The sequence below is a fragment of the Micromys minutus genome (genome assembly GCF_963924665.1).
Source record: "Micromys minutus genome assembly, chromosome: 6".
Taxonomy (NCBI): Eukaryota; Metazoa; Chordata; class Mammalia; order Rodentia; family Muridae; genus Micromys; species Micromys minutus.
The window spans coordinates 40,345,123-40,357,277 of record NC_137975.1 but is presented as its reverse complement, the minus strand read 5'-3'; the positions used below and the strand labels follow the sequence as shown (position 1 = coordinate 40,357,277).

Below are 12,155 nucleotides of genomic sequence, written 5' to 3'. Positions count from 1 at the left end.
GCCACATAGGAGTGGGTCATTCTTCTCCTCCTCTGTCTTCTCTTCTTCTCTTTCTTCTATCTCCCTCAACCCTCAAGAACTTTCCACCCACCTTTCTTTCTCACTGTCCAGTCATAGGCCTTGCCTTATCTTGTGCCTGCCTTCACCTGCATATAGACATCATCCTATACACTCCATTTTTCTATAACACTGTTTCTATTTCCTCTTCCTTGAAAGAGTCCCTCTACCCCATGATCCCTTACTAGTTACCTAACCACAATTGGTATTCTGAATGATATGAACACATATCCAAAATTCAAAGGCTAATATTCATATATGACAGAAAACATAAAATGTTTGTCTTTCTGGATCTGGGTACCTCATCTAGAATGACTATTTCCAGATCCATTCATTTTCCTGCAAATTATGCTTTTTAACAGCTGAATAATAGTTCACTGTGCAAAGGTACCACATATTATTATCCTTTTATCAGATGATGTGCTTCTAGACTGTTTCCAATTATAGGCTATTATGAATAGAGCTGCCAAGAACGTGAATGAGCAAGTGTTTCTGTAGTGTGATATGGTCTATCTAGACAAACACTTTATGCTTCCTGACATATATAAATGCTATCCTTTAAATTTTGGATAAGTGTATATATCCTTCAGAATATCAGCAGCCAGACGGTTCTTGTTCCACTAGTCTAGGCAGTGAGATACTGAGGTCAACAGAAGTTGGTATTTCTGAGTTTATAGGGACACTCTTGACTTTCCTACCACATAAGCTCCTAACTTTCAGTGTTCCACACTGAGGTTCTTGACCTATGGAATTTAACAATTAAATGGTGTAACACATAGTTTCTGTTCTGCCTTCTGGGCAGGAATGAAGATCCTGCTTGAACCTGTGTGGTGCAGTAGTCAATCCTGTTGCTTCTTTAACAGAGTTGCAACATTTCTTTTGTATTCTTAAGTGGGAACATCTCTTTCCAACATGATCTCAAGTTCCTTGCAGTATGCAGTGCAGTAATGAATGCTTGCTGATCTGATTTTTTGATGTTTTATCTAGAATTTCTACTTGGATAATAAGGGAAAAAAAGAAAACAAGGAAACCAATGAGAAAATGAATGCTAAAAACAAAGAATACTTACTTGAGGTAAGCTTCACTTTGCACAATACCAAAAAACGAAAGCAAAAACCCACTAAGGACATTTGCTGGGCCTATTAAATTATTTGCTCACACAATAATTGAAACTTCAGAAATACACTATAAAATTTTAAGTTGCAGTTTAAATGCTAGTTATTAAATGACAACAATAATATAGACAAATCAATGACTTTTTGAGTCAGTTATTATAAAGTATGATTTTCACTAAAAAGACGGGAATTCTCATGAAACTCTGACATGTATGTTACACTTCATGAAACTTGGTATGACATGGATGCTCCACTTCATGACTCATCCTGACATGTATGTTCTACCTCATGACACTTATAGTCACATGTATGTTTGGCTTCATGTGACAAGTACATTTCACTTCACAAAGATTGCTATGACATGTATGTTCTACTTCATGACACTCACTGTGACATGTATATTCGCTTTCATGGCCTTGTGATATGTATGTTCCACTTCATAAAGCTCAATGTGACACATATGTTCTACTTCATAACACTCATTGTGACATGGATGTTTCACTTCATGAAGATTGCTATGGAATATATGTTCCACTTTATGACACTTGCTGTGACATGTATGTTCCACTTCATGATACTTGCTGAGACGTGTATTTTCCACTTTATTACACTCATTGTAACATCTATGTTTCATCCCAGAAAGGCTCCATGGAATCAGAGGTAAGGATTTTCAAGTCTTTGTCTTTGGTGAAGCTCTTCTAGCAGCCTAAATAGAAGTGTGAAGTCTAGAGATAGAGACATGACTTAGAATGTAACTCTGTGTTGTTCATGTGCTAATGGCTAGAACACACCTCTGTGAGCCTCTGCAGCAAATCTTTCACAGGAGCCACGTAAGGCCACTGGAAAACATTTCTGATGGTCTTTCATCTCTAGGTGGATCTGCCCACATACGAGAACCTGGTAAAGGAAATTTTAATTAGCTGTATTGATTGAACTATGCAATGTATCACCTTTTGTAGTATTAAAGCTATTGTTAGGTATTTCACAATGTATAATTATATGTTGTTTTGTGATTAAACTATTCTTTAACTATGTTCAATTTGTAATAATGAAACTACATCCTGCACATCAGACACTTACTTTAATATTCACAACAGAAGAAAATTACAATTATGAAGTAGCAACAGGAATAATTTTATGGTTGGTGGTAACCTCGACATGAGGATCTGTATTAAAGTGTCGCACATTAGAAAGGATGAGAACCACTGCCCTAGTAGGAATGGATAAAAATGAGACATTGTCCCCAAAAGCAAGGACAGGAAGAATTCTGACATGTATAGTGATGACAGAGACTGACTGCCATGGAAAATAAACATTTTCCTGCCACCGTCATTTGCTTTAACCGATGATTAGAAATGAGTTGTCTGTAAAGGAACAGCTGCTTGTGTGTGGATTGATAAGGTTGCGTGAATAGCCCGTGGGATTTGATTTCAAAAGTGTGTACAGCTGAATGTGAATGAAAATACAAAAGCACTGTTCAGTGTTCTGCTGTCAGCTTTGAGCCTAAAGTGCAAATACTAATAGTAATTGATAAGCCAACTGCTACCTGAATGGAGGGTCACTGGGAGAAATGTGAATAGACCCGTTCTGCAGCTCTCCTGCACAGAGGTTTACTTTGGAGGATGCAAAATTAAATTACTTTGCATTTATAAAACTAAACTGATAATTATAATATTAAAAGAAAATAATAACTTTGAGTATCCAAGCAAAGAAAAGATAATAATTTAAAATCTATCCCATTGCTTTTAAAAATTATTGAGTTTTAAATTTTTATGAAAGTTCTGAACATCTATACCCAGAAAATGTGCTTTTCCCTGTTTATTATAGTATTAGTAATGGCCTTTCTAATTTTGAAAACTTAATATAATACAACACTAACTTATTTTATGTGTAGAATTATATAATAATCTTACTACTTAATGGTGATAAAATATTAATTCTCTTTTTTGTTTTGCTTTTGGGGGTTGTTGTTGGTTTTAGTTTTGGTGTTGGTGTTGGTTTTGGTTTGAGATGAGATTTCATTCTATAAACCACTCTTGCCTAGAACTTAATAACCCATGCTGGGCTCATACTTGTGGCAATTCTCCTGCTTCAGCCCCCTCAAGTGCTGAAATTATGAGCAAGAGCTACCCATGCCTGGCTAGTGGTCTCCTTACTCATATGGAAGTAAATTTTTATGTTCCAATTTATAACCTTATTGAAAGGCTTTATTGGATACTTACTTTTACAATATAATAAGATTATACTCACAGCCAAAATCAAGCTATTACTCCATTTTTACAAAAACAGAAACTGAGATTTAGTGATCCACAGGTACATAGCTCAGTTGCGCGAAGTCTCAACACAGAACTCAGGCTCCTATCCCTTTGATATCTGTCCTTCTCTCCTCCCCACTGACAGACAACATAGAAAGCACATGTTCAACCTGCCTAACAAAAGTGACTTAACCTGGGACCATTCTTTAAATGTGAACAGAGTGTGTGTCTCATGCCTTTGGATTCTGCTTTCAGGAAAGTTTCTGTGGCACGTCCATCATCGTCCCAGAACTTGAAGGAGCTCTTTATTTGAAAGAAGATGGAAAGAAATCCTGGAAACGGCGCTACTTTCTTCTGAGAGCTTCTGGAATTTATTATGTACCCAAAGGAAAGACAAAGGTCTGTCTGTCAGTTTTCCCTATAACAACATATCTAAGACAATCAATTTTTTTAAAAACACAGGTTTGTCCCACAGCTAAATCTCAGGTTATTACAGAAGATGGGGTCGAAAGACTGTAAGAGCCAGAGAAATTGGGAGTTTGCTGTGAGATCGTAGATTGTGTCTCCTAGCAATATCAAAAGCTACATCTACAAAGTCTTACCAGCACACCATGAGCTGAACAAGGACAACAATAGACATGCTGGTGTGGACATGGGAAAGCCCACGAGGCTTCACCCTATACAAAGAACTACAAGCAACTAATGATGCTGATAGAGAAATGGTCTTCCCCGGGAATGAGCAGACCAATTGATTATCCAAAGCAAATGGTCAACCCTGAAGACCTAGAATATTATATTTAGAAATATATGTCTAGTCGCAATTAGTGAAAAAAGAGGTTATGAATTTGAGAGAGAGAAAGGATGGGCATATAGAAGGGCTTGGAGAGAGGAAAGGAAATGGGAAAATGAGGTAATTATAAATCTCAAAAATTAAAAATAAATATTTTTAAGACAAGTTTATTTTAGCTCAGTTTTGGAGATCAGCCTATTGTTTTGAGTCTGTGACAAGACAACTCCTCTTGGAAGGTAGTATAGCAGCGGAAGGCATTATGTTGGGGCCAGAAGCTAAAGAGAGAAGCCAGAGTCCCACAACCCTTTCTGGGAATGCCCCAGCAGTCCTAACTTCTGATGTATCTACCGCTTCCCAATACACACAACTTAGCACATGGCCCTTAGGGGTAACTCTACCACAGTCACAAAGAAACATAAAGTGAAAAATAAAAATGGCATCTGTGTGAGGAAACATCTCGTGAAGGCAAGATACAGATATACATCGGAAGCAGTAAGCTTACCTTTAGCCACCATGGTCAGCTCTCTTGGTACCATGCGACCTGTGCTACCACAAAGTCTACACAAATATATGTACTACAATACAAAATCATTGAAGGGCATTTGAATTTTCTGACACTTTCCCAAATATGAAAATAAATTCCATCTGTTAAAGTCATGGGGTAATCAAGATGGCTCAGCAGATAAAAGTGCCTCCTACCAAGCCTGACCTACTCTATTCTGAAAATGTTTTTCCTCATATTAATCCCCTTGTTCTATAATCTTATTTTATTGCAATCAATCTTATTTTACCTAAAATATCAGTTGTGTTGTAAGTCTTAAGATCTTCATTAGATTTAAACCGTATATTCTGAACAGTCAGATTGTCTTCAGAGGCATACTTAATTCACTATGCTTTTAATATATCCGAGTATTTTAGATGTCATTTAAGTTTTACTTGGCAAGCTGGGATCATTGACACAAATCGACAGTACAAACATATAGTAAATTGTTTGAAATCTAATTTTAATCCTGACTCTGATCATTAACCCCACTGAAGCATCTCTTGCGGAATCGGGACAGTCTGGTTTTGTTCACCTATAAAAAGCGGAGGGATTTTTGTATCTCATTCACATGAGATGTAAGCCTGGAACAAACAGGCCACTAAGTGAAACAGCATGAACTCACCCTAAGGTTGAGCAACTGTTGCTGTGAACATTAGGGTAGAGGACAAGGAGGAAAGTCAGAAGTACAGTCATTGGGAAAAGACACAAAAAACACATGGTTCACAGATGGTGCGCTCATCTCCAGAACAGATGTTTGCCAGGAAAACGATTGTGACCAAACCAACTGGCGAAGTAAGAAATCATTTTGCTTTATACAAGCCATATGGAAATAAAACATAATTCAACAATCTGTGTAGAGCAAAGGTAAAACATGTAGAATGAACAAATGTATGGGAAAAACACAAACATGCAAGTTGCATACTACATAAAGCAGACAATGTTTATGAAAACATGGTTCTATGAGTCTTAAAAATTCCAGTTGTGCTATTTTCACTTTCAATTCAAAAAAATAATTGCAAAATTAATCAGAAAGAAATGCTGTCTCCAAATAGACTTCCTAAAACTGTAAAGAACATTGATCTAGAACTGCATCTCTCAGAGGTTAAACATCATGAGAGAAAAGCAGTTACAAATGAACAGATCAACAAAAAGCCAACTAATGTGGAGAATTTAGAGCCAGGATTCTACAGCACTGGGAAAACAAAGTAGAATCCAAGATAATAAATAGTATTGGAATAATTGTACACCCAATTTTTACTTCAGCACATGAACAAATCTAATCCTGGTTTAATTCAAATATCTTTAGAAAACTACTATAAAGCCATTAAAAATTGAGTTGATATTTTCGTAATTCTCGGGCACAAAGATATTTGTTAATCAAGAATAAGACTCAAAATTACAAAGGTGACAGCTTTGACTACATGAGGTTGTTTTAAGTTCCTTATTGATGACAATACCAAAAACAAAATGAAGAGCTGGAGTGTATGGTACACCCAAGCTGAGAATATTTAACGAGTCCTGTGCAATGTAAAGGAACACAAATGCATGCCGTTTTGGGAAGAAGTTACCCCTTTGGTGACCTGACCACAGAAATATGTACTCACATACACAATGTTTTTACATGGGCAAAGCTGGATTAATCTCTGAACAACTACAGTACAGTAGCTCAACAGTTATACTTAGACAGTAGGATACTGGGCAGTCATGAAGTATCAGATTTCCACTTGTGTGTCCGGGGAAAACAGTAACTGTGTCCTCACAAGGACTGGGAAGCAGTGTTCGGAGTAAAATCTCATTTTTTATTTAAATGTATTAACTATTCAAGAATTTCATACAATGTATTTGATCACATCTATTTCTCTACCCTCCACTTATATCTACCTCTCTTCCCTACCCGCCTTTCTGTCTTTTTGTTTGTTCGTTTGTTCGTTTGTCTTAACTCATCAAGTCCAATTTCTGTTGTCCAAATCCTCTTGAGTGTCTCGCAATCCTCTGGGGCATGACAGACCTACTAGCAGTCATACCCTTAAAGAAAACTGACACCTCCTCCTGCAGCAGCTTTGTGCCCATCTCCCACCCATGCTGAGATTTTGTCTGGTCAAAGCTTGTGCTTCAGTCTTGTGCCGTCATAATTTCAATGGCTTGGGTTCCATCCCCACTGAGAAGACAATTAAATGCATAAATATATGTGTAATTATATATTTGTATATGTGTGTATCTATAATATATATATATACAAGTACATGTGTGTATGTGTAATATATGAGTAAGAGGGTCTATCTATACCTAAACCTATAAATAGAAGATAGATAGATAGATAGATAGATAGATAGATAGATATTAGTAGATAAATATAATGAAAGAAAATCTATTCTCTAAAACATGTAGGGCTCTATCAATCTATTTTACCTGTAGTACCTCTAAGGAGTAATGAAAAAACAAGAGGGGGAGGATCTAAGAAAAGAAAATGGGTAGAGTATAATTTTAGCCATGTTGTCTTGTAATTAAAACATTAGATAGATAGATGATAGATAGATAGATAGATAGATAGATAGATAGATAGATAGATAGATAGATAGATGTAGATACAGATATAGATAATACCCTGCCATACATGAAGGAGTAAGTTGTCCCATATATTGTAATATTTTTGACCTGTATTCTTTATTCAGTAATTAAGGGTTCTAGAACATGCCAGAAAGGACAACGTGGATAGTGGAGCAAATGTATAGTCAAAGTGAAACCAAATATGTAGATCAGAGGTTGCCATTTTCACAAAACATTTTATTCACAAAAGAGAGGTCTGTTTCCATGGCAACACTAACAGCCAAAGGAGAAAGCACAAAAGAGCATGGAACCAGTGCTAATTTACTGAGCATTTGAAATGCAAGTTTAAAAAATATTCAATAAAAGAAAAAATACTGAGCATCAAATTTACCTCTCATTCTTCATCCTGAGGGGACTTGCTTTTTTTTTTTTTTTTTTAATGCTCAGTCACAAACTGTGCTACTGACTTCAAATAGCAAAAGTCACAATGAAGTCTCTGACAGTGGTCAGCCTGTCCTAATTTCGTCAGTAGCAACAGTGCACGATCAGTTGGGTCTGACCCCCCAGAGTCCACAACAGAAGCTGGGACAACCAACCATGTCACCTTTCATTCCATTGCAGGGCAGGACCAACTCTGATTGTTATCTTCAATGTGGGCTTGACTTACAGAAAACTGTGTTCAGAAGATGTTTATATAAATTATTAAAAATTCAATATTTTACCTACTAAAAGAACCTTTGTTGCAGCACCAAGAAGAACCTGGAGAAATTAGCATCTGCATCTCAGAGAGATTGTGTTTTCCCTGTCTTTTAGACTTCCCGAGATCTGGCGTGTTTTATACAGTTTGAAAATGTTAACATTTACTACGGGATTCAGTGTAAAATGAAGTACAAAGCACCCACTGACCACTGCTTTGTTTTAAAGGTACGTCATGACTCACTGATCTAGACTTCTAGGCAATTTAAATTCTTAGTTTTTTTTAAGAACCAATGTTAAATGTTATTTCATAATTTTTAAGTATGATATTATAAAATGTGTAGTTTAAAACCAAAATAACAAAATACTGTGATATCTATCAACTTTTGTCCCCCAAAGAATTTATCTGATCCTAAAATTTTAAATCTATCTAAATTTATTTAACTTACTTAAATAAATTTACTTAAATTTATCAATTCTAGAAATATAAGTTTCATCTTTTAAGCAAATTAATTTAAATTTTATTAATAAAACAGACCAGTTTTCAATTCTTTACGTATTATATTTTTATTTCACGGTATAAGTGGTTTTTTTTAAATTATAATCTTGCCAGTGTTTTCTAGAAAAAACAATATGGAAAAGACTTTTTAAAAATTACCCAGGCTGTAAACCTTTTTTTAAGTCTCAGGTATCTCAGGCTGGCCTCAAGCCTGCCTTGTAGCTGAGGCTCTCCTGAGTCCCTAACCCACTTGCTTTCATCTTCCAAGTGCTGGGCTACAAGCAGGGACCACCACTGCAGGTTTAGGTTTTGAGACTTTTAAAGGTACAGGCTGTCTGGAGGAAGTGTGTGTTACCAGAGATCTGAGGCAGCTTCCAGCTCTTAAAGTCAGACTCTCAGACGAGCAGGTGGGTTATTTTATAACTGTGCTCCATGTATCGAGTTACTTTTGACCTACAGAGCTCTGGACTTAAGACTAAGGTAAGTTTGTTTGCATTTGTTTGTTGTCTTAATAATTCAGCCAGTTGGATATTCAATAATTTGTTTTCATCCACAATTAGCGTTAGAATTCCTGGCTTCACTCAGGACTCGATATTATGCAGGTTTCATTTAGACAGGTTTTCATTTCCATTACTGTGTACCCACATTTAGTAACTTATCAATAATTTTAACAGCAATAAACACCATGCCAGCATGACACTTCTCCAAAGGTTCTCATCCATGGCTTTTTGATTCTTGGGCAACATTTGATTCTTATACCTAGAGACATTCTGATATTCCTAACTTGGGACAGGGACCAGGCACTACCTACTGGCGTCTAATAGAAGCCAGAGCCATTAGATGTCACTAAAGCACAAAACAAGCCCACACCCAGATGACCTGGCCCCCAATATTGACCTTGCAGCTGTTGAGAAGTCCTGTGCTCATAAGGTGAAGCCCAGAACCATGGCTGTAAAGGAACTGAAGTAAGGCAGAGGGTAAACTCACTCGTTCAGAACTCACTGAATGGAAGCTGTGTTCTGAGCACATTCCAGTTGCAGAGAAAACAGGAGTAAACCAAATGTACCATAATCCATGTTTCGGAGTTTATGGTCAGTGTGAGGGACTGGCAGTGAAGAAAAGTTTGTGACGTGATGACAGGTAACAAATTCAGCTGCGAATCAAAACAGAACGAAGGAGGAAAGCACAAACAGAGTGGAGGAGGGGCTGAGCTGACCGGAGCCACAGTCATAAAGCCTTCCGTTCATGAATAGAGAATTTGGGCTGTAAGTGGCCGAGTCTGGACCGGAGCTCAGGAGCGCAGCGCGAGTGCTGTTCTTCCAGATACTTTTCTGAAGGATTTCAGACAGTCAGCGACGGTGCAGGCCACAATGGCTGCCAGTAGCCTGGGAGCTTCTCTCCTCCTCATCGACTCTGGCTACGGTGAAGCCGGATCTCTGACTTTGCACAGAAAGAAATTCAGGATGAGCCTATCTGAAGTAGAGTTGGGTTTATTTGAGCACACAGGTTGACAGAGGGTGGCAATAAAATGTAAAGGCACAGTCCAGCATGGGGAAGAGCCATTTCCATTTTGTGGCTTTCATGTTATATCTTAAGCATCGCTAAGAAACATATTCTGTCCTGTTGTTGTTGTTGTTGTTGTTGCTGTTTGTTTGTTTGTTTCAGTAAACAAGAATATAGCATAGCTCCAAAGGTGTCCTGAGAAGGGATTACAGTCTGATAAGGCAAAAACACCAGACAGATGTCAGAAGAGGGCATCTGACACCTGCTCCTAAGACTCTGTGTCTATTGCATTGAGAAAGAATCTCTTCCTAAATTCTCAGCTAACCTGAACCTCAGTTCTCAGTTAGGCTGGAAGGCTGTAAACCCCAGCTATCCTCCTGTCTCCACACTACTCGAAGCTGGAATGTTTGCTATGGGTGCTGGGGTCCAAACGCTGTTCCGCCACCCCTCTCACTCACCCTGTACTTCCTTAAGAAGAACTTAAATATTAATTGCTGAATAATGTCCTGCTCACGTTAGTCAGAACTCAAATTCGGCTGTAAGTCGGGCATCTGTAATTCTGGTACAAGCACTTTGATTCGGTTTTGCTGATGTCTTTGTTGAGAATGCTGCAGACAACCAGGCAATGTCGCATTTTAACAATCTGACTTTAAGTTAATTAATGTAACAAATCATTTTTGCTATTGGACCACACTACTTGATTTAATTGATGCTCCCAGTTCCAAGGTCCTCTTGAGAATGTGATTCTTTGAGTAAGGTTTACGGTACTAAACACTGAATTTCTGAGCACGCTGTCAACATTAGAACACAGTGTGCCGCAGCCATCCAAAAGCATTTGCCGCCATCTCCTGGCCCCAATGGGGAACTACAGCAACAGTCTGAGTACTGGTTGGAGTTGTCAGGAAAGAGAAACCTGATAGGGACAATCCTAGGAACTGGCTTCCAGGCCAGACTTGATGGAGATTCTGTCAGTAAAGGAAACAATCCAATTAAATAGTTAACTTTTCTCAGTTGCCAGAAAAGACAACAGACAGGAATTCTTTACATTTTCTGGGGGGTTTTTTCCCCCTGTAGTACCTTAAAAATGTGGTGCTTGTCTTCAGTGGCTCAATATAAACTCAGAAATTCTAGCGGGTCAAGAAACATACAGGGAGCTCTCCACACATCAACTCTTATTCTTTTTCAAAGCAGAAGTAAGTTTAGAAATAACTAAAGTGTCTTGCAGAGGGTGGGAGTGGGGGCACATCAAAGCACAAAGCTTGCAGGAAAACCAGTCCACAGGTTTCCTCTCATATTCCATCATACTAAAGACATGGTTCAAATGCTCAGCTCACTTTTGGTGATTAACAACTTTTCTGAAATTGAGTGAGTTTGCTGAAGGCAAATAGAAAGGTCGATGCAGCACCACAGAGAGAGAGAGATTGCTGCTTCATTCATTGTCTGCCCATGGAGACCTGACAAAGATGTTCCCAGGTCTCCTGACATCTCTTTGATCTGTAGTACCACTAGTTTGTGTTCATGCTAGCAAGACTAGCATGCTGCTCTACAGAAACAGAGAGAGAGAGAGAGAGAGAGAGAGAGAGAGAGAGAGAGAGAGAGAGAAAGAGAGAGTTGTTTTAATTGGTATTTTTTTAATACAATAAAATGTAATTACCCATGAAAATTGACACCACCCATTTCAGATCCTAGGTTTGGTTACCAGCATCTGACCCAAAGACTTTGATTTGTGTTATAATTAGATAGCTGATGTATTTACATTTCAAATGTTATTCCCATTCCAGGTTCCCCATCTCACATGCCCCCACCCCCTGCTTCTATGAGGATGCTCCCCCTACCACTCATCCACTCCCACCTCAACACCCTAGCATTCTGATACACTGGGGAAACCAGCTTTCACAGGACCAAGGGTTTCTCTTGCTATTGATGCCAGACAATCCTCTGCTACATATGCAGCTGGAATTATGGGTTCCCCTCCTGCCATATGAACTCTTTGGTTGGTGGTTTAGACCCTGGGAGCTGGGGGGGGGGTGGGTATCTGGTTGGTCGATATTGTTGCTCTACTTATGAGATTGTAAATACCTTCAGCTCCTTCAGTCATTTTCCTAACTTCTGCATTGGGTTTCCCTTGCTGTCTGATGATTAGCTACAA

The 12,155-nt window shown here is 38.2% G+C and overlaps 1 protein-coding gene across 2 annotated transcripts in view; it reads left to right on the top strand.

The window, feature by feature from the left end:
• Nucleotides 1–12,155, top strand: part of APBB1IP (amyloid beta precursor protein binding family B member 1 interacting protein) — a gene marked incomplete at its 3' end in the record, with an annotated part of 90,947 nt that overhangs the window by 66,400 nt on the left and 12,392 nt on the right. For both annotated transcript variants that reach the window (XM_080918473.1, XM_080918472.1), the window contains 3 exons: nucleotides 1,045–1,131; nucleotides 3,683–3,826; nucleotides 8,122–8,232. In XM_080918473.1, the coding sequence (XP_080774599.1) occupies nucleotides 1,045–1,131; nucleotides 3,683–3,826; nucleotides 8,122–8,232 (342 nt within the window). The remainder of the gene's footprint in view (nucleotides 1–1,044; nucleotides 1,132–3,682; nucleotides 3,827–8,121; nucleotides 8,233–12,155) is intronic.